Source organism: Aedes aegypti, chromosome 1 (assembly GCF_002204515.2).
Source record: "Aedes aegypti strain LVP_AGWG chromosome 1, AaegL5.0 Primary Assembly, whole genome shotgun sequence".
In the NCBI taxonomy this organism is placed as follows: domain Eukaryota; kingdom Metazoa; phylum Arthropoda; class Insecta; order Diptera; family Culicidae; genus Aedes; species Aedes aegypti.
The window spans coordinates 55,594,085-55,617,969 of NC_035107.1; the positions used below are offsets into that span (position 1 = coordinate 55,594,085).

The 23,885-nt window shown below is 42.1% G+C and overlaps 1 protein-coding gene across 1 annotated transcript in view; it reads right to left on the minus strand.

Moving 5' to 3' along the window:
- LOC5571800 (frequenin-1) overlaps positions 1 to 23,885 on the minus strand; it is a 592,818-nt gene that overhangs the window by 19,254 nt on the left and 549,679 nt on the right. The window contains exons 6-7 of the mRNA XM_001659880.2: positions 7,367 to 7,445; positions 6,713 to 6,801 (exon numbers count right to left, since the gene is read on the minus strand). Coding sequence (XP_001659930.2) covers positions 6,713 to 6,801; positions 7,367 to 7,445 — 168 coding nt within the window. The remainder of the gene's footprint in view (positions 1 to 6,712; positions 6,802 to 7,366; positions 7,446 to 23,885) is intronic.

The following is a 23,885-nucleotide window of genomic DNA, read 5'->3' on the forward strand; positions in this document are numbered from 1 at the left end:
GATAGTTTTCTTATTCCTTTACGTTATAACAGATCAGAATCCATTTTTGATATTGACCAAAATATAAAAAAAAACTTATCTTGCGAGGGAAGCAACATACAGCAGTTCAATTCTCATGTCAGCTTTATGGTTTGGGGAAAGCTAAAACAATCAAGACAAAAACTAAGAGTGCCTTGGTGATTGAGAGTAGGGACACTATTGGCAATTGTAACGTCCATCTTTGGAACCTCAATAGATCTACTTTTTCTTTGAATTTGATTGCTATTTTTCTCCGAATGTTGTAATTCTGAATGTCTGTACCCCGAATTCAATGCCAGTGTAATAAACAAGAAAGAACAATTAGCAATCTAAATAATAAGATATTTGGTCATTTTGGACTTAGCACATTTTACCAAAAATGCCTAGATCGGTGGAACTCGAAAGAACCGCCAATCAAATAAAGAAGGGTGAATATCAGATGACCCGGAATGGGTCATTCTAGAAAAAGGAATATACCGGGGATTTACAATCGGTTGAATGACGTTTGCGGAAATGCTATTCGGCGAATTGACACTCGGTGAAAAGTATTAAACATTCTAATCATTGCTTATATATTAACATTTGGACATCGACGGTCGAATATTAAACGTAAAGTTACATAGTTGTAGCCAAATAAAGCCAGTTCAGTCAAGACAAGCTGAAAATACAAGTTGAAAGAACAGCTTATTTTTAAAAGAAGGGTGAATCATTTATGAAATGCAAATATATGAAGATGGTGCATATTGACATGATCAGGTATAAAGATATCTTAGACTCCTCTCTGGTGCATTTTTAACTAAGAACCTTATCCTTGGTGGTTATTTTAAATATTTTTAAGTCAACATACTGACATGAATGACCATAAAACGGTTTAAAGGACGTTAATGAAAAAAGTCGAGAAATGGAGATATATTTTTTTCCGGTAAATGGTCCTTCCGGGTAATGGTTTTCCGGTAAATGGTTCATTCCGGTAAATGGTTTTCCGGGTAATGGTCTTCCGGTAAATTGCATTCCGGGTAATGGTTTTCCGGGTAATGTCGGAGAACCCATCAGTTCTGAGGTGGAAGCGGTGGCGGAGCTGCAAGTGCAGCCAACGGATTCGGCTGAAGTGAAACGCGACAAGGAGAAGAAAATGGCGGATCGGCTGAAGCAAAACGTCAAATGCAAGTCGGTGCTCATCCGGAATATTGCGGATTCACAACTTGAGTATATCAAGGGGAAGCGAACTCCGGCACAAATCTGGTCGACTTTGCAAAACACGTTTGCGCGCAAGGGAATCTCCGGCCAATTCTATTTGTTGAAAAAGCTTTCGGCCATGAAGTATAACGAGTCCACATCCCTGCAAACGCAAACGCGGGGATTAAACTGCAAGAGTGTTTAGTGGTGTTTTATTTGTTGCAAACGATGCCCCGGTCGTATGGGCAGCTCGTGACGGTTCTTGAAACCAGTGTTGATAGACTCACACTCAAAATCTCAATCAATACGCTCTCCCGTGAGAGCAAACTCATAAGAGATCTGCTTCGAAAATCTCACGCTTGAGATTTTGATGCAAAATCAACTCAATCAACTCAAACCGTAAAAAATGATTCAGTCGCAAAACCCGGCAAAAACGTGTGAAATCCGAATGTTGTTGTTTACGTTAGAAAGGATTACTATAATTTTACCAGACTAACAAGAAATTATTGCCATGTGTGAGTAAACTGTGGAAATACGAGACGATGAGTCAAAAAGGTGAACCAACTCAACCATGATTTTTTGACTGCTGAGTTGCATGATTGACAACTCACGCATGATAAATCTCAAGCGTGAGTTGTGAGAAATTGAGTTTTTCACAACACTGCTTGAAACCATTCCTGCCGAACAGTGTACCCTCGAGTTCGTGAAATCGCGGTTGCTAAGTGAGAGCGTGAAACGTGAGAACTGTGATGTGGGGGCGACAGGAGATGACTCGACGGCGTTCTCCGGGAAAACTGGCAACCCTTCGAAGAACAAGTGTTACGCGTGCGGAAAAGTCGGCCACAAGCGCTCTGAGTGTCCGTCTCACAAGCAATCGAATTCAGCGAAGAAGAACAAGCAAAAGAAGAAAGAAAAGGCTCATTGCGGCGAGTCAGAAGTGATTTTCGTCAGTGATTCGTTAAGTGCTAGCGCGGAATGCACCCAATCGAAGTGGATTTTGGATTCTGGGGCCTCCGACCATATGGTCTGTTGTGCTGACTGGTTACGTGAGGTCAAGAAACTGGAAGTTCCGGTGAAAATCCAGGTGGCGTCGGGTGAAACATTGTTGAGCCGTTACACTGGAAAGGTGGACATGGTAGCCATGGTTAAAAAGCGACAAGTAAAGTGTCTTGTTGAAGATGTGCTACTGGTACCCGGTATGAAATACAACCTGTTTTCAATCCGGCGCCCGGACCAGTTGGGAATGGAGGTAGTGTTTGTGAAGAACGAAGCCCTTATCAAACGGAACGGTGAAGTGGTATGCTGCGCGAGCCGGCAAGATCGGTTGTATGAGCTGAACGTCGAGATTAAGAAGCAAGTGAAATCGGAAGTATTGTTGAGTGTCACGCCCATGAACGAAGTTGAACTGTGGCACAGGAGATATGGGCATATCGGTAAGAGTGGACTGTCGAAGCTGATAAGTGGACAAATGGTGAATGGCCTTGAGCTGAAGAAAAGTGTTGAAGCCGGTGGCGCCGTGTGCGCCCCCTGTATGAAAGGTAAGCAGACAAGGAAGCTGTTCAAGCAGATGCCGTTACCACGAAGCTCTCGACCCCTCGAACTGGTCCACAGTGATGTTTGTGGCGCCATGACCCCAACAGCCTGGAACGGTAAGCGATTTTTCATTACTTTTATCGACGATTTCACGCACTTCAGTGCGGTCTATTTCTAGCGCACAAAAGATGAGACACTGGATGCTTTTCAAACGTACGTGTCTATGGCTGAGGCACAGTTAGATAGCCGCGTTAGCCGCCTGAGATGAGACAACGGCGGTGAGTATATCGGCGCAGATTTCCAGAAGTTTTGTCGCACCAAAGGCATATAAGTTGAATACACCGTTCCCTACACACCAGAACAGAACGGTTTTAGCGAAAGGCTTAATCGGACGATCATGGATAAGGCCAGATCAATGATTGAGGATTCCGGCATGAGTAAGATTATGTGGTGCGAGGCCGTCCTGACGGCCGTATATTTGATCAATCGTAGTCCCACTGCAGCTATTTTAGAGAATCAAACACCGTACGAGAAATGGTACGGCCAGAAGCCTGACATGTCGAAGTTGAGAATCTTTGGCAGCAAGGCCTTTTGCCTCATACCGAAAGAGAAGAGGAGGAAGTTAGATTCTCGCAGTCAAGTATGCCGTGTAGTTGGATATGGCGTGAACGGATACCGAGTGTGGGATGGTCGGAAAGTATTTCTTGCTCGCGACGTCGTCATCGAAGAGTCACCGTTAGCAGAACAGGTTCGAGGGGTCGAGGCAGAGCATGAGGAGGATTCGAGTGATCGCCGTCAGCTTGCTGAACCCGTCTCGTCGGATCCTGCTGTGGTAGAGAACAAGGAACTTCGCCCTGGAGCTGCTGAAGCCAGGGGCGGTGAAGAATACGGTGCGGAAGGTTTTGATGCTGAGAACGATGAAGCAGGCGCTGAGGAGGATGCTGATCAGCAGTCGGACGAATCCGGCGCTTTACGTAGGAGTGAACGTGTGCGGAACCCACCATCCAAGCTAAACGATTACATCTGTACTATTGCTTTCGCGTTGAATGCTGAGAGTTAGGTTGAGGACATAGTTGGCATTGATGATCTGAAAAGGATGGAAGATTGGCCTCACTGGAAATGTGCGATCGAGGAGGAGTTAAACTCGTTGGCTGAAAACGATACGTGGCAACTAGTTGATCTTCCTCCTGGGCGCAAGGCCATTGATAACAAGTGGGTATTCCGGTTGAAGTTGAACTCGGACGGAAGCATCCAGAAACGCAAGGCAAGGCTGGTGGCGAAGGGGTTCAGCCAGCGGTATGGGTTTAATTTTTCTGAAACATACGCGCCGGTTGCCAAGATGTCAACAGTTCGGACGATGCTCGCTCTAGCAAATCAGCACAATCTCGTGGTCCATCAAATGGACGTAAAGTCTGCATTCATGCACGGTCGACTAACGGAGGACATATACATGCGCCAGCCCAGAGGATTTGAGGAGGGGAGCAAAGTTTGTAAGTTGCGCAAATCCATCTATGGGCTAAAACAAGCGTCCAAGGCCTGGAACGATCGGTTCAACCAGTTTGCGGCGAAGATCGGTTTTCAGCGGTGTGAGAAAGATGCTTGTTTGTATGTGCGACACGGAAAGTCCGACCCTGTCTATTTGCTGTTGTACGTCGACGATATATTGATCCTATCGAAGTCCTTGCGTGAGGTTCAGATCGTCAAGCAGTTGCTGCGGCAAGAGTTCAAAATGGTTGACCTGGGTGAAGCCGAGATGTTCCTTGGACTAAAAATCGAACGGGACGCCAAGAATGGTGTGATCAAGCTGAGTCAACCAGGCTATACGGAAGCAGTACTCAAACGATTTGGAATGGAGAAATGCAAGCCGGCGAGTACTCCAATTGAGGCAAACTTGCAGCTGAAGAAAGTCGAGGTGCCGGCGAACTTGGACAAGCCATACCGGGAGTTAATCGGGTGTTTGACCTACCTGGTAGTCACCTCGCGTCCGGACTTGAGTGCTGCGGTGTCATATTTCAGCCAATTCCAATGTAATCCAACGGAAGATCACTGGGCTCATGCAAAACGGATGCTTCGCTACCTGCGTGGCACAACAAGTTATGGCCTGGTGTACAGGAAGAGCGAGTCAGCAGTTGGGCAGATTGTAGGTTTCGCTGACGCGAACTGGGCGACGGATACAAACGATCGACATTCTGTGTCCGGTCATCTTTTCCAAGTTTTCAGAGCAACAACGGCATGGAGCACAAGGAAGCAGAGGACGGTTGCGTTATCATCGACGGAAGCCGAATGTTCGGCACTGGCAGACTGCGTCTGCGAAGCACTCTGGTTTCGAAAGATGTTTGCTGAAATCGGTCTACTGGAGGAGAAACCCATCGACATCTTCGAAGACAACCAGTCTACAATTGCGATTGCTGAATCTGACGCACCATCGAAACGGCTCAAGCACACAGAAGTGAAAATCCAGTTCATCAAGGAATGTGTCCAAAATGGTAAGGTAACTATGAAGTACATACCCACCGGTAATCAACCAGCGGACATGTTGACTAAAGGTCTTGTACCAGCGGTGTTCAACAAACATTGTTTGAAGCTAGGGTTGCAACAGTGATGAGCTTAAGGAGGGGTATTAAGATTAACCTAATCACAGTGGGTAATTGCCAAGAATAAAATATGTATCCTTCTATCAGTGTGTAACACACGATGACTGACAGTTAAATATGGGTAAATTGAATTGAACGTGTAACCCTTCACTAGTTAATAAACGCTCTACGAAACGGACGTGTCTCTGTGTTTCTCTGCTGCCCATATTCCTTTGTTACATTTTTCTAAGTGTAACACGGTTTTATTGCCTCTAATATCTCAATTTTAATATAATAAATGATTAAAAAAAATTATTTCGTCGACTCAATGACATTTCAATTTACATAATGACAGTTTGTCCTGAAGTAAAATTTGCCGAGGGGTGATTCAAACGCAATTTCCATACTAAATTCAAACGTGTTTTAAAAATAGTCCAGGGCACGGAAAATTATGAAACTTTGGATTCTGGTTCAGTTTTTAACGTAGAATCAGAAAATGTAAAAAACAGGATACCCCTAAACAAGCCAATTCGGCTCTTCTGTAGGATAGCCCAAATTTGGGTAAACTGACATATAGCTATCGTTAGGTAGTTCTCCTTTGACAACAGCAAAAAAACCAACTCAATGCAAAAAAAAAATACCCAGCGTTAGCTTTCAACAATTTTATGTTGGGTAAACTCAAAAGAACCCAAATATGGCTTATTCCATAGAACTTAGACGCTGGGTCGGTGCGTCTCTCTCTGTTTTTGACAACATTGCTGTTGCGAGAGAGGCAAAACAATCCAACCGTGGGTCAAAACTAAATGCAGTTTACCCAAATTTGAGTAAAAAGAACTTAATTTTTGGGTAATCTGATTTCTCCGTGTAGAGCTCGTGAAATTTAGGTGGTAAAATAGAAGTTTAAGGTATCGCAATAGAAAAACACTGAATGCCTTGAAAACCATACAATAAGTTCTCTAGAAAGTAAAAATTTCTGCCCAAGAAATGGTCAAGAAATTTCCTACAGTGAGCTCCATTTGAATTGACATTTCTTTTCAACTGCGTACTGCGAACAAAGAAAAATGCTTTTCTTGAGCATTTCTTGCAAGAAATTTCCCACGCATCGAGATAGGCGATTACTTTTCTGTTGAAGTGCATACTTTGCTTTAGTATTGAAAAGTTTTCAAAATTTTATTGTTAATGTACGTTATTATTACAAAAATGTTATTTACGATTGATTCAATGGTACAAAAAAATTGTAAATGTAAACATTGTGTTTCGTTCTTTGGTTTCCGTTGGAAAATATGATATTGTTGCAATAAAACCTATTGTATTTTTATAATATTTTTTCTCCGGGTTACCCTGGCGTCTGTCAGAATGTTATCGATAATCTCTATTCAAGCTTCCCCGCTCTGCCACGGGATGATACTTACCACCATCTGATAGATAGCATCGACGATGTTGTACATTTCGTCCCTCGTTATGAAACCATCATTGTCAACATCGTATAATCGGAACGCCCCTGTGTGGATGAGAGAGAAAGAGAGGTAAATAAACCATCAGCATCATCAGAACGAAACATGAGGGAAGATCGGATCAGTAAATAAACGAAGTGGGTTGAAGATATTGCACTGAGATAATGTCATCGTCTGACTTGTCGGGGCTGAAAGGTGTTGAGTTAGAGCTTTAGAATGGCTTGTGATGTTGTCACCTTGTGGCTTTTGGCCTGCTTTGATCGACACGGAAGGGTTGACAGCCGAACACGGCTGTGACACCTTCTTCGTGTGTAATGAAAGTTTTCCTAATCTTGTCGCTTAGCCTTCTATCAAAATGGAGATGAACACGTGTGCTGATAAATTATGCATATTGTTTGGTATTTTTTGGATCAACTTGCTTATCAATTAATCGACTGAACTGTCATCATGCATTGAAGTTGGTTTTAAATGAGTTTATGCTTCGATGACAGATATATTCGTGCTTGGTATTGATGGTTGAAATTATATTTTTATTAAATTAGCAAACTTTTAAAAAGAAACATTAAAATGTCAAAGGGTTTAAGGTATATTTTTTTATATTTTTATACTCACAATGAAGCTTCTCGTCCAGGTTGCCCCTCGAAGTGATTGACAGCGCTCTGATGAATTCCTCGAACTCGATTGACCCGTCCTGGTTGTTGTTATTTGTTTGGAACGCGAGAAAGAAAAGTGAAAGTTAGTTTGCGTGCAAGTTTGATTCATTTAAAGAATATTCTTGGAATTTGGTGTACTTTAGCAGCAGATACGAATAAGTGGCTTGATTCGGATGAAAGTTTAGTTCAATTATGGGAATGAATGTTTCAGATGTTACGAAGAAATGTGTCGGACTCCTTATAGTAGAGAACTTGCGTTGAATTGGAGTATGGTTTGCTTAGAGCTACGAAACAGTTAATTTTATTATAATCTACTGATCGATTTAACAACATTGCACCAGGTCCGTCCCACTCGGGCTCTGATTAGGTACCACTTCTAGTACTGCATTTGGTCCCTCGGTAGTGCAAAAGGTACCCAAGTTTGACAGATCGCAGTACACTTTTCACGGCATTCTAGATTACCTTTTGAGCCATAAAATTTTGGGCAACTACAAGGGACATGGGGGTCTTTAATTTGTCTTTGATTGCACTCTCAATTTTATATTAAGATGGCTCATTTTTGCATAAAAATATCAAACTTTGGAAAGTTATACCCCTCAAAATTGGTCTTTCGAATCCTTTGTTTTAGCGGAATTCGTCAAAGATATTGAACTCGATGACTGCATGACACAATTTGAAGGTGTGCTTCCTCTCTAGTAAAATGATGTCCGAAGCAAAAATCTTTACAGCAAGTCTTTACAGATTAACCTTTCTTAGTCCCTAACAAAAAATTACGAGTTGTGACTTAGGGTCGTTTTTGACCCGAAATTCAAACAACTTAAATAAAAGTCTAGTTTCAGAAACCCGCCAGGATATCCGGATCTGGTCACTGTGGCCACCGGGAACCTACTACATCTAAAAAAATCCTTTAGAGACCCTTACTTTGACAACTTGTAGTTTCGTAACTGAGCAAGTAATCTGTACCGTTCTTATATTGTTGAATAGGTACTAATGTGGAATGTGAATAGAGATGAAGGATTGGCTTTTCAGTCTTGACAAAATTAAAAAACCGTTATTTTATTTTGTCCAACTTTCCGGTCCGTTTGGGATCTACCTCAGGGACTCAGGTTCGTTTGAGTCACGCTTTGACAGTTCACGCTGCTCTAAGGACCGATGCACGAGTTCACTCGTTGAAGTTTAAGCGGTGCCGTGTTATTTATGTGACCATAGTAACCAGTGAATTCGGCACCGCTCAAACGTCAAATTAGTGAACTCGTGCATCGGTCCATGGACCAATGCACGAGTTCACTACTTTGACGTTTGAGCGGTGCCGAACTCACTCGTTGCCATGGCCACGTAAATAACACGGCACCGCTCAAACGTCAACTAGTGAACTCATGCATTGAGTCATTGGCTCACACTCTGACAGAAATGTCAGGTTCCACGAATCTCTCTTATAAAGGATCACTATTCATACCCGGTTCCGAAACACCCGGAACATGCGAATTTCCATTACAGTTTTGTGGATGTAATTCACATCGGTACTATTCGGTTTGTTGGCGCGTTAACCGTGGCCAACTCCGTTCGGGTCGGGTAACTGTATATTTCGGAATGAAGGGAATCAACACCACTGATTCCTACTAGTCACTACACTTTATTTCACTTTATACACTACTTCACACTGTTCACTGCACTTAACATTGGGTTATTTTCGCGGCGGTTGAAACAAGACTAACTCGACTACGTGAAAGAATCGCGTATTTATAGCACCGCGCCACGTGTTTTAGAAGTACGCGGACGCTACTAGATGCAAGTGCAATAGTCAGTAGCGTAGCTAGGGGAGTGCGGTGGGTGCGGCCCGCACCGGGCCCCAAGCTGATAGGGGCCCCAAAATCGTGGAAAGAATTTCATTTAATATTATGAATTTGATTTCTAGAAAACGAACACGTAAACCAGCAAATAAAAATTCAGATTGAGGGTGATCGGCTTGATCGGCCTTGATCGGCAATGCATATGGGCCCCATGATCAATGGTATTTGTGATTTGAATAGCCTAAACAGCTATTTAAAATTCATTCTCGATAATTCGGTGTAATTTTGTAATTCAGACGGATCTACCTATATATGCGGGGCCCAATCGTATGTGGAACTGATTTTGAGGTTATGTATGTTACAGACCATATTCTTCACACTTAATTTAGAATGCCGAATCTCGGCAAATTTTAACCGAGATCCGCACAGCCGAGTAGTCGGCAAACAAATTTCCTGGAATCTCAGTAAATAAAAGCCGAGTATCAGTAAATCGTGCTTCGTTGCTAAGCAACCGGACAATTTGTTAGCTGAGTCTCGGTTAAAATCGGGAAACCGAGATTCGCACAGCCGAGCTCGTGAAAAAAATCTGAGTGTGTTATACAAAGCGATTTTCATTTAAATTATAATTGAAAAAAATAAATCACTAACCATCTTCGGGACCAATTTTATACACATTAAAAGCTGGTATTTGAATGGTCGTAAAATTTTCTTTTTTTTCTTTATTCTGCTTGCACTGAATACTGCTTCAAGAGATTCCAGAGAGACCTTCAGAAACTGTTAAGTAATTTTTTTCACAAATTCATCGAGATTTTTTTTTCAAAAAAAATTTAGTGATTTCTACAAAGATTTCTACAAAGATTTCTTCAGGTATACTTCTGGGATCTTCTTCAGAAATTTATCTATTGATTCCATCAAACCTCCTAAAAAATCTTCCAGCGTTGTTTCAAGGGATGGTTAGAGGAATTTCTTCGTTATTTTGTCCAGGAAATCCATGAGTACTTCAACGTTTTTTGACAGCATTCGACTCTCCACACCTCGATATCGATTGAATCGAGCGATTGAGATAAAGAACATTTTTTAATGATTGTTAGAATGTTCGTTGTTACGAAAAAAGGGAACATAATAAACAAGCAGACGTAATTTTGGGTTCCTCATTTGTTCAGAATCTTAAAAATTTGATCTAGTAACCTTCGATATTTGTCTAATCGACATGCTGAAAGAAAATTGGGAAGAAAAGTAAACACGAACACATTGAGATATGGAAGATAGCGAGATATGGAGGGGCAAATGGTATGCAGAATGAAGACCGTAGAACCGTAGAAATCACCGACATAGCGAGAGATATCGAGATGTGGAGTGAGAGTCGACTGTGTTTTCTCCAATTATAACTTTAGGAGATCTTCCAAAGTTTCCTACTTCTTTTAAGAAAAAAAAAAATCATAGTTCTATTCTTGAAGAAATTCATTAGGGGATTTTTACAGGAAGAGCTACGAGAATTCCCATGCCAGTTGCTCCAGTTATCCTTTCATGATTTTTTACATGGATTCATCCATGGATTCATCCACATTTACCCTATGAATTGCTCCTAAAACTCCTCAAGAAATTATCCAAAACAATGTATTTAATACTCTTCCAGGAATTCCTCTTCAATTGTGACCTGGGATTCCTCATGCAGCTCCTTTAGAAATTTCTCCAAAGATTTCTCCAACATTTCATGCATAATTACTCCTGCAGTTCTTCCTGACAATTTCTCGAGTATTTTCTCAAGTAAAATCTTCATGGTTTCTTCAAAAATTCATCTGAGGATTCACACCAGCTAATACTACAGTTGAATTTCAAGTAATTCCAATAACCTAAGCAATTTATTTACGAAATCCTTCAAGACTTTCTCAAGAGCCCAGGAATTCTTTCTTTGTGAGAGTTCATCAATGGTTACTTTCAAAGTTATTGATATAATTTAATAATATTTTTTGAAGATATTCCTGGGTGTGAAAATATTTGAAGACATATTTCGGAAATTTATCTAAAAACTTTTAGAATAATTTCTGAAGGAATCTTAGGCACAATCTCTGGAGGAAATCTGAACGCTAACTTTGAAGGAAGTTCTATAAAATTCCTGGAGAAAATACTAGTTATTATCTTAAAAATGTTGTGAATGGGAATCTTGTTGGAAGTTTAAAGAAAATAATGGTAATATCATAGGATACATTCCTGGAGTACTTATGATTTTCTTGAGTAAAAAAAATACTGAAACAATCTTCGAAGGAAATTATGATGAAATCCTGAGGTAACTTCTATGGTTATCCCTAAAAAAAATCTACTTTCAATTTTTGAAGGTATAAAACGGAATCCTTAGCAAGTTCTTAAAAATTATAAAATGAATTCCTGAAAGAAATCATTGCAGTGCATTTTGTAATTTATTTGAAACGAACTTTGGGCAAATTTATTCATTTTTGAGGCATTTCTTTCATCAAGAAGTTCAAAATCAATCCCGACTCAAAAAATTAAAAAAAATACAAATTTTCCTAGAATACCCAAATAAAGCTGTATATAAATTATTGCTTTCCAGAGTTACTTCTCCAGCTAATATTTCTACTTCCATGGCAATTAACTGGAAGTCACCACGTAAATTTCCAGTGAACTGATGAATTTCTGAACATGAAATAAGAAAAGAAAAACTGTAGGTTCATTAATTGATATTTTTGACGTCAAAGTACAACACTGCCCTGCTACGCCAACTGGTCCCATGTTCTTAGTAAACCTTATGCATGGTGGGACAAATATTGGTAGAACGGTGGTTTAACAACATATCAACATAAGCTCCCCAACTTCAGACATAATTCTACATAATTCTTTGATTTCATCGTTTATTACAACAGCCGATTTTAGCGCCTTACATTTAGACGACGTTCAATTTAATTTTGAGGGCCCCTAAATCAAACTCCGCACTGGGCCCCAAAAAGGCCAGCTACGCCACTGGCAATAGTTGCGATGCGCGTAGCTCGGTCACACACTCGTGGCAATGGATCTCACGAGTGGTTACACGATCGCTCACGGAGTTCATTCACTCACTGTTGGAAACTCTCGACCACAGACGGCAGGGTGGGTCGAGTTGGGGGCTGCACTCGGGTGAGTGCTACGAGTCGGGAATCGAAAGCGGCGTGTGTTTTGCGACGAATTGGATACGGCGTGGATGATTTCAGTCTCACTCTTTTACGGCTCATTCCGTACGGACCACGGTTGATGGATATGTTGGCATAAAATTTCTCTGTAAGAAGGAATCAATTACACTGCGGAACATGTTTTTGTCTCAAGCATCGAAATACCGCTATTCACTTAATTAAGAGTTGCTGAATCCATTGCCGTTTTCAAAAATATCAGAGCACGTCTAGTTTTTGAGATATTGCCAGTTGAAAATGCAAAATTTGACTATATCAGCCAACTTGCATGCAAGTTTGTCAGCTTGTATGGCAATTAATTTGCTTAATTGGCCACATAATTCAGACTTCATGTGTTAAACAACACTTATCATAAGAGCTCTTAATATTGTCGGTGCTCAAAATGTATTTTTTGATGATTTAGAAAAGTATTGTTTTTGCCATATAAGAGAAACGAAGAATTTTGTATGGAGACTGCAAGTATGTTGAAAAATCGATTTAATCTAAATTTAATCGTTCAATTTCAACCAAATTATTTATAAAATGAAAGTTCAAGTCCTGTTATGCATGCTTGGTGGATAAGATATCAAAAAAGTTTGATAATTCATACCTTAAATTTTATGTAAACATCAATGAAACCAGTGTTTTATACACCTTTGGCGACCTGTAGCTAAAAATTGTGACGTGCTGTAACATTTCAGAAAACGGCATCAGATTCAGCAAATCTACTAGAGACACATAATCTGGTTCTAGAGACACGCAAAAATGTCATATTTGTTATGCTGTGTTACAGGAGAACATTCCCTGAAAAATTTGGTCCAGTTTGGTCCCTGCGAAACACGACTACGGGTACATAGCAAAATTATATCAGCGTATGTTATAATGATATAAAAAATTTATCGAACATAGGTTGTTACAATCTTGATGCAGGATGTTGTTAAAATAACTAAAACATAACAAAAAGTTATACGAATTGTAATATAAATATAACAAAATATGTTGTAAATTTATCAAAAACATATCAAACCTAAATTGACGCTTATATTGAGCTATTCGGTAATCCAATCCGCATGGTTATTAAATTAATTAACTCATTACGCGTGGTAAAGATGGACAAACTATGGGTGAAATTATGAAAAAAATTCACGTGTTAAGTTAATTTTATCAAAAACAATAGAAGAGATTCTACCATTGGGATTGAGTAGTATGCTCTTTGGGTCAATGTTCTTACGGATGAGAATTGCAGTACCTTCGTTTGTTGTGCTGATATTGACGAAGGCATGATGAGATGCTATGAAAGAGAAACATTCGAAGGACACTTCTTGAAGGAACGCGACATCAATGTCATTGTTCCAAATAAAATCTCTGAGCAGTGCTTTTTTCACTGCTGTTCCAATTGCGTTGATATTCAACGTGGCAATTTTCCTAATTGGATTCATTTTGAGCGTTTTGTTTGATTGGGAACTACTTTGGGCAAAGTTGCCATGTTACTTTTCGAAATTGACCTTTTTTCTAGCATTGTGATTGGCAGCTGATCACCAATCTTACCTTTCTTCGCATCTGAGAATCGAACTCACGGCTCCCTGTTTACTAGACAGGGCGCGTTACCCCTGCACCACGAGAGGACTCATGAACACAGAAGTTAACCTGAATTCGATTTCAGCTCAATAAACACGTGGTCCTCTTTCGCAAAGCGCACCTCTTTCGGAAGAATTTGATGCCCATTTGGGTGCGGCTTATTTTTCAAAAGTTCTCAAAACCAATAATGCGTGTGCTTTTATGAATTCAAATCACATAAAAAGAGAAACCTCAAAGTTTGAGCTAAAAATATTAAGATTTAGAGGTAGCGCAAGCGTCTTGAAGGTAAATTTTCAAGTTGTAAAAATGGACTTCCGTGAAGTCACCATAACATCGTTTTTTTCTAATCAATTTTAAAACTTTTAATATCTTAATCTTCAAAATTAAATTTATTAAAACTTTGTAGAACATCATATTTGTCCAAAATTGAAACTAGTCTTAGTTAAAAATAGTTTTCTCCTAATTTATCCTCATTTTAAGCATAAGGCGGCATCCATTTATTACGTAACGCTAAAATTGGATATATTCGACCTCCTCCCCCCCTCCGTAACGCTTTTTGTAGGGAAATTTTTAAATTTTTTGTATGAGTCGTAACGCTCGAGCCTACCCCCTTCCCTCCCTTCGAGCGTTACGTAATTTGTGAACGCCGCCCCAGCATAAATAAGCATAGACGACCGTACAATTCGTAGTTGTTACTCCGTGATTGACTAGAACAATCGAAATTGCACAAAGAACCAATGAACGGGGCTTGGGATTAGCTAACCATTCTCGATGTGCACAATTCGAGAGCTCAATAACGGCACCAGCCACGTCCTTACGGTCATCGAGGAGGGGAAGGGATGTGAATGTGACTACCGTTGTTACTAGAGACCGAGATTATCTCTGCATCTCCACGGTTGTCGCAGGAAGGATTTTTGTTAGTGGGAAGGATCAAAAAGTTACATGATCAGGATTCGCATTGGTAAGTAATGCGACTCAAGAAACTATGATTTGAAATATACCAATGTTTATGGCTTCATAATAAACGTAGGCAAATGTATGTCGACACATGTGGTGACGAACTATTCAAAATTTATTTTTAATTAAAAAAAAAAAAAAAATATTTTCATTTAATGATTGTTCTTGATAAAAGTTTTTGCCGACACACGAGGTGACGAATCATTCATAATTTATTTATTCAATTCACAAATATTGCATATCGAAAAAAGATAAAAGGAACATTCTCATCGAGTGTTTTTGAAAGTCTTTTATGTCTTTATGACTAAGCTTGTTATCTATCTATATAAATAAAAATGGAGTGGTGTTTGTATGTCACGAAATGGCTTGAGAACGGATCAACGGATTGACGTAAGTTTTTCACTGTTGCACTCGACGAGAGTTGCGACGTGTTCGTGCGAGGAAAAAGTTATGGAAAGTCTCCGGAATAATCGGGAAATCTGGAGAATACTAATGTGTCATTTTGTATGAGGGATAACATGACGTTTAACAACAGCCTACTTGATGGCAAGACGAAGTTGGCCGGGTCCATTAGTTTGAAATAAATATTCATTAGTCTTCCAACCTTCGAACCAAAAGCACCTATTTTATTCAAGCTCTGCTAGAGGTTATGGGCCCAGCCGGTAACCGGAACAAGATTCCAAAAATTCAAGATGGCACCAACAGGAGCAAGTTCCGGATCTCAAGCTGGCGGCGGAAACGGCAGTCGACCCGGAGCAGGAAGCGTTCGAGTTACGTCGGGGTCCGTGGCAATGCCGGCTATAGAGAAGTTGAAGGGACGCGAAAATTACTCCACCTGGGCATTCGCGATGCGGATGATATTCATTCGAGAGGGAAGCTGGTGTGCCATTGAACCGGCGGAAGGTGAAGTTGTAGCTGCTGATGTCAAGATGCGTGCGCTGGCGACAATCTGTCTCAGTCTGGAGAGTTATAATTATAGCCTCGTCCAGGACGCGGCGGATGTAGCGGAAGCATGGAGGAAACTCGTTACAGCATTTCAAGACTCCGGGTTGACACGGAAAATCGGCCTACTCCGGAAGTTGACGTCCATCCGGTTGGTGAGTAGCTCAAGCGTGGAGGAATACGTCAACGAGCTGATGCGCACCACCCACAAGCTTGCTTCGATTGGGTTCAAGGTGGACGACTCGTGGCTGGTGGCGTTGCTGCTGATGGGGCTACCAGAACATTACGAGCCCATGATTATGGGACTGGAGGCCTCCGGAGCAAATCTGACCTCGAAATCTGAAGTTCGAGAGGGGATCAACGAACAGCAACGATGAAGGTGCACTGTACACGCGAGGCATGAATTCGACCAAATTCAAGGGGCAAGCCAAGAAGAAACCCGAGAAGATGTGCTTCAACTGTGGCAAGCCAGGCCATTTTGCGTCGAAATGTCCGGACAAGTTGGTCAGCAAGACGAAATTGAAGTCGAGCGGGCTCTGCAGTATTTTTGCGATCGGCGATGTTCAAGCAGACGTCTAGTACTTTGATTCAGGAGCGACGAAACAGCACTGCAGCACTGCTGGAGCTGGTGCATTCCGATCTCTGCGGACCAGTGGAGATTCCTTCCATGGGTGGCAGTCGATATTTTGTGACGTTTCTCGATGACGCAAGCAAGAGAGTGGCCGTTTACTTCCTGAAAGCAAAAAGTGAAGCCCTGGCGGCGTTCAAGTTGTTTCGAGCGAAGGCGGAGCGCAAACAGGTAAAAAGCTAAAAATCCTCAGGACAGACAATGGGCGTGAGTACATAAACAACGAATTTTGGAAGACACTGGAGAAAGATGGCATCCGTCATCCATACACTCCGGAACAGAACACAGGCACGGCAGAGAGGGTGAATAGAACCCTTGTGGAGAAGGCTAGATGTCTGCTGAACGATGCGCGCATGCAGAAAGAATTCTGAGCGGAGGCAATTTCGACGGCAGCATACCTGGTGAACCGATCACCGGCCAGGTCCATTGGGAACAAGACACCGGAAAAACTGTGGACTGGCAAGAGGCCCGAATTGTTGCACCTGAAGGTTTTCGGTACGAGTGTGATGGTCCATGTTCCCAAGGTAAAGCGTAGGAAGTTAGATCCGAAGGCGGTGAAGGGCGTTTTCGTAGGCTATTGCGAGGACACGAAGGGATTCCGGGTTTACCTCCCGGAGAGCCACAAGTTCGAGATCAGTCGTGACGTGGAAGCGGTTAACGAGGACGGGCAGGTTCCCCGAACCGAGAGTCCTCAAGAGGTTCGACCGGTGCAATTCATGGAGCTGTTAACTGAAGAAACCATTGTGCCCGTTGAATATCCAGATGTGAACGCCAACAATTCCGATGATGAGGAGGAAGGTGCAGCAATCAACAACACGCTAGAGACATCTTGCGATGATTTTGAAGAATCCTGCAGCGACCACGCGCTCCCACCGCAACAATTAAGACCAGTTGAAGAAAGTTGAAGACAAGGGTTGAGGCGCAGTGGTCGGGAGCGCATTTGTCCAAGCAAGTATGATGATTTTGTAACTTACGGTACGTTTTCTGGCGAAGTTATTCCCCCCAGCCATCTGCTCCATTGATGCTTGTGGAGGACGTTCCACAGAGCTACGACGAGGTCATGCGGCGACCTGATCGTGATTGCTGGGTCGCGGCGATGAAGCAAGAGATGGCGTCAATGAGCAAAAACCAGACCTGGACGTTATCGAATCTGCCAGAGGGACGCAAAGCCATCCGAAGCAAGTGGGTTTTTGCTATCAAGCGAGGACCTGATGGAAACCTGGAGCGATATGAAGCGCGGCTTGTCCTGAAGGGGTGTTCCCAGAAGCCTGGAGTGGACTACGAGGAAGTCTACGCCCCCGTAGTACTCTATTCGGCCATTCGGTACCTGATGGCGGTGGCAACGAAGTTCGACTTGGATGTGGACCAGATGGACGTGGTCTGAAGCAATCGAGCCGAGTATGGAATGCGAAGCTGGACGAGGTGCTGCGAGAATTCGGCCTGCAAAGATCGCGGGTAGACACCTGCCTGTACTGGATGCGGGATGGAGAGAAAATGCTTTTCGTGACGATATACGTAGACGACCTGTTGATATTCACAAACGACCGACGATTGAAGAAGAGGCTAAAGGATTTTTTGATGTAGCGATTTAAAATGAAGGACCTGGGTGAGGCCACACACTGCCTTGGCATTTGGATCCAGCGGGATCGACGTGAAGGCAAGCTTTCGTTGAACCAACAGGAGATCGTTCATCGTTTTGGAATGACGAATGCGAATCCGGTAGCAGCTCCGGCGGATCCGAGCGGTAGACTGGAAAAGTCGATGGCCCCGAAGACTGAAAGAGAGAAAATGGAGATGAGAGATGTGCCGTACAAAAAAGCAGTAGGATGTTTGTCGTTCGTGGCCCAGACAACTCGACCCGACATTGCGTTTGCTGTGAATGCGGTAAGCCAATTTTCATCGAACCCTGGCAGGCAGCATTGGGAAGCTGTTAAGTGTATCATCCGATACCTGAAGGGCACGGCTACGAAAAAATTACAGTACAAGAGGGACGAGAATGGACAACTGGTCGGATATAGCGATGCCGATTGGGGAGGAGATCCAGATAGCCGCAGATCGACAACCGGCTATGTCTTTACGATGCAGGGTGCTGCCATAGCCTGGAATGTGAAGAAACAGCCGACTGTAGCACTTTCGTCATGCGAGGCGGAGTATATGGCGCTCTGCCGGAGCATTCAAGAAGCCATGTGGTGGAGCAATCTTCGGTCGGAATTCACCAACGTTGAACCGGTTCCGATGTTCTGCGACAACCAGTCAGCAATCAGCATCGCAGGCAACGGATCCTATAATCCCAGGACGAAGCATGTTAGCATCCGCTATCATTTAGTGCACGAGAGTTTGGAGAACGGCGTGGTCAAACTTGGCTACACGCCCACTTCGAGCCAACCGGCAGATGGATTCACCAAACCGCTGGCTACACCAAATCAGCAGAAGTTTTGCCATTTTATAGGCGTCGCAGATTAGGGAGGAGTGATGTGTAGTAACCCGCGACGTATGTAAGCTACGCAATCAGATCCTTAGCTACGCCATTAACCTTAGAAACTTAAGCTTGTTATTTGAAATAAATATTCATTAGTCTTCCAACCTTCGAACCAGAAGCACCTATTTTATTCAAGCTCTGCTAGAGAGAACATCGCGACCCATTGTAAGCCCGCACTATAGAAATCGTAGCCAGCACGTTGTTGGTGTGGTATTCCAATACTCAATAAATAATGCGCTCTCGGGCTAAGCATTGGATATAAATAGAAAGCGTTGTTTTTGGATGGGCATCTAATTCTTCCGAAAGAGGTGCGCTTTGCGAAAGAGGACCACGTGATTATTGAGCTGAAATCGAATTCAGGTTAACTTCTGCGTTTATGAGTCCTCTCGTAGCGTAGGGGTAACGCGCCCTATCTAGAGAACAGGGAGTCGTGAGTTCGATTCTCACCGAGAAGACGAGTAACTTTTGTTTTTCAAATTTCACAACAAGTATTAAATCTATATAAATAAAAATGGAGTGGTGTTTGTATGTCACGAAATGGCTTCCGAACGGGTCAACCGATTTGAATGATTATTTTTTCGTTTTGTTCGTCAAGTGTTCCGACGTGTTTGTGTGCATAAAAATCCCAGGATATTCACCGGGAAAGTCGAAAAAACGAGCATGAACGGAGCTGTCATTTTGTATGGGACGATCCATAGCGTTTTTCAACAGCCTACTTGATGGCAAGACGAAGTTTGCCGGGACCACTAGTTATTATATAATTATGAAAAGCATTAGAATTGCCAATCTAACAAGAGATCTGAATTACCTTCAAATTGTGGAAAAAAGAGCATAAGCTCTACGAAATTTTTAAAACTTTGGGCAGCTATGCTGCTCAGCCATTTAAAACGACTTGTGAACTTGTGTTTTTTTTTCTAATAATAACGGTCTGGGGAGCATTGTGGTCTGCCCTAATGCAACTTATTCCATTAACACACCCTCCCACGTGAGCACGCCACTAGTTTCAGTCTCAGGTTTCAATAGTCTGGAAAACCAGTAGCCTACTTTTCCTCTTCCCAAAAAGACCTAATCCAAGGCTGCCAACGCGAGAAGCAAAAATAAAGCAACAGTTGCGTGACTTGACCAACTTTGTAGCTTTTCCGTCGTCGCGACGTGACGTGATAAATATTCCAACCCACCCAATTGCCACCCGTCGTCTAATGCGGGGAAGAAATGTATTATCGAATTCAGAAGCTCCTTCTGCTCGGAGAGTACCGCGATGGTGCCGAAGATAGTGTCAAAATTTTGATCGAAAGCCCATTCGCCCAAGTGGACCGGTGTGGCCACGGAATCCGGGCCGTGCAGCTGGGGTTGAGCCCCCAATGGCTGTTCGTGGCGGTGGACGATTTTGTGGCGAACTCGGCTCGAGACAACGTGTGGAGGCCATGTCACGATCCGGAAGTGGACTGTCTCGAGTTGCTGTGCGCCCTTCCGTTGCGGTTCGTGCGGTTGAAGGTGGAACGTCACCTTGGGGGTGCAGGGGGCGGAGCAGGAAGGGAAGTCCTGCGGGTGACCCTGGTGACCGGGAGACGGTTGTACTTCGAGTTTGGCGGTGATGGCCTGCTGCGACCGCTACTGGTTAACACTTGGCGGGATCGGATCCAGGAGCTGATGTGGTGCCAGCGGAAAGACAAAATTAACGACTGCGAAGCGACGGAAACCATCGCCACCGGTAGGGGTGCCTGGGGTAAGATGCACTGTGGGGGCAAAGCGCACCCTTGTCAGAGATACACAACTTCTGAATAAAAGACGCAGATTGATGAAACGCTTTGAATATGGTAGACAGTTTAAATTTCCAATAATCTACTCTAATTAGGTTATAAATTGATCTAACATCTTTCAGGCTAGACACAGAATCTATTACAAAAGGAGAAACAAAAGAGCAAAATAGAAGGGACAAAAGATTAAAAATTAAGAATTCCCATTAAGCAAATCATTTTCGTCCTTTTTTCCTTTCAACGTTTTGTCTTCCGACCTTTTGTCCAAAAATCTCTTCCTTCATTTGTTGCATTTTACCCCTCAGGACCCTCAAGCGGGGATGAGTCATTGCTCATGAAACTGCCGGAGCACCTGCGGCTTTTCTTCGAACGAGGACGACCACTGAAGCAACAACGCGGGGATGGTTCCAGTAGCATTAGCTCCAAGGCGTCGACAGATGTGGAATCGTGTATTTACGAGTGGGACCGACGCCACAGGACCAAGGAAAAACGGCGGCTTGCGAAACGGATGGCCTCGATTCTGGCACGAAGCAGCGAAGACATTCCAAGTCCTTCTTAGTCCTAGTGATGGCGGTGCGAGGAGTGCTCCAAGGCAAACGAGTGCCGAGAAATAAATCGTGCAATTAAGGCCGGAGCACAATGGATCCGGTTGACAATCCGTTTTTTTGACAGCTATTTTAAATGAACGTGATCATATGCGCCAACGCACAATGCATCCGGATTGACTTTGCGGTTTGGTACTAAACTGTACTAAACGCAAACTCAACCGCATAGCCATCCGGAAGATTAGAAAATTTTCAAATCTTGCGCTTGAGTTTGCGGAAAGCTTGTTTGTTTTGACCGGTTTCTACAGTGTACGGTTGTTAAGTTTAGTGATTTTTGTGCATAATTAGTTCAATTTTCACTAAATAAAATACAACCGGATCTGTGGTGAGCTGGTGAGATAAGCATTTTCATTGGTGGGCAATGCATAATCTCGGCTGCAGCAGAAGCGGTGATTAACATCACAGTGAAATTTGACCGTGAAGTTTGAATAACATTTCCTGCATGGAGTCGAAGCTGCTGTTGGTGATGTTGCGGATATCTATTTCTGTTCTATTCATCGTTGGTCGATGAAAGAAACGACCATGTAGCGAAGTGCAACGAGGGTCATATTTCGTAATCTATCTATCTATATAAATAAAAATGGAATGTTGTTTGTATGTCACGAAATGGCTAGAGAACGGGCCATCATATTTCGAGCTTTTCCATTTAGATACGATCTTGAAGTGTTCCGACGTGTTTGTGTGCATAAAAAGCTCAGGATGTTCACCAGGAAAGTTAGAAAAACCAGGAATGAACTGCCAGTTTTGTATGGGACGTTCTATGACGTTTTTCAGCAGCCTACTTGATGGCAAGACGAAGTTTGCCGGGTCCACTAGTTAACGATAATATTGGTTCCGTAAATCCTCCAAGAGATACTTCAGGAATTTTTCTATGATTTCCTCCTAAAATTATTTCATGAGATTCTTCTGGGATTTTTACAGGAGGGGCTACAGGATTTTTATAAGTTCCTCCAAGAGTTGTGTGTGGAATCCCTGTTTGAGTTTTCTCTGGAAATTTTCCAGTAGATTCTTCTGAAATTCCTATACCTAGGCATAACTTTTGGATTTCCTCCAGGAAATGCTTATGTTATTTTTTCTGAAGTGTATTAACTCTACAAGGGCTTGTTTCTGGAATTCCTCTAGGAGTTCCTTTTACAATAACTCCAGAAATCGCTACTAGATTTTCTTCTAGAGTTCCTCTAGGAGTTTTTTTTTCTGGAGTTCTTTTTTAATTCCTTTCAATAAAATCTTTTTGATTTCTTTTAAGAATTCCTTTTGTACTTTTTTAGGGGTTCCTTCTGGAATGCCTCTTCATTCGAAAGCTGCTCCTGAATTTCATTAAGAAGGTGCTTCTCTCATTTCTCTTGAAGTTCCTCTTGAAGTTACTTCTGACTTAATCTAGAGAAGTTGACTCTGAAATTGCTAGGAAACTTCTCCAGGACTTCCCTCTGTGATTTCTTTTGGATATTTTTCAAAAAATTGTGAAAGAATTTTCCTAGGAGTTGTTTTAAAAATTCATCAATAAATGACTTCTAATTTTATTTCAGAAGATCCTCCAGAGACTCCTTCTACAATTTCTCCTATTTGTAATGCAAATCTTCCAGAAGTTTCTACTAGAATTCCTTCTGTGGCTGCTTCAGAAAATGCTTCAAGTATTTCTTCTAAAATGCGTCTAAGAAGTTTTTTTTTTCTGGAATTCAACATTGATTTTTTCTTTAAATTTTCGCCAGAATTTTCTTCTGTAATTCCTAGAATTTCTCTGGCAGTTCAAATTTAAGAGGCAATTTCTTGGATTGATGCATCTTGAATTCCTCAAAGAATTATATCCGAAAATTTCATCAAGAAATGCTTTGAAACTCTTATAAGAAGTTGCTACAAAAATTCTCCAAAGAGGTAATCCTGGGTGTCCTTCATGAGAACCTCTGGAATTCTTTCACGAGTCGCTTTTAGATTATTTCAAAAATCTGCTACTGGAATACTTGCTTCTAGAATCTTTTCTAGTATTTTCCGGAAATTGCTTGCCTAAAGAGTTGCTTCTGAAATTCCTTCAATAATTCCTTCGGAAATAAATTCTAGGGTTGCTTCTGAAATCCTTCAGAAGTTCCTAGTGGAGTTTCTTCAAGAGTCACTTCTGGAATTCATCATAGAATTGTTTCTGGGATTTCTAAAGGAGTTGCGTCTGGGAATTATCACATAAACGCTATCTAAATTCCTTCAAAAGTTGCTTTGGGAGATGATTTTGAAATTCCTTCAAGTGTTCAACTTGGACTCCCCCGAAAGTTGCAGTGAAACTCCTCATTTGTCTTTGGTGCAACTGGATTTCCTTAAGGAAATGCTTCTGGAACTCTTTTAAGAGTTCCCATTGGAGGAGGAGGGGGGAGTTGCTTCTAGGATTTCACAAGGAGTTGCTCCTCAATTCCTGAAAATTTATAAAGAGTTGCCTGTAAAAGATTTCAAGAGTTCCTACTGGAGTTTTTCCGAGATTTGTTTTGGAATTCCTACTCGAGTTCCAACTGGAATTTCTCCGGGAGTTACATCTAGAATTCCTGTAGAAAAGGCTTCTGAAAAATTGTAACAAGTTGCTTCTGGAATTTTTTCAAGTGTT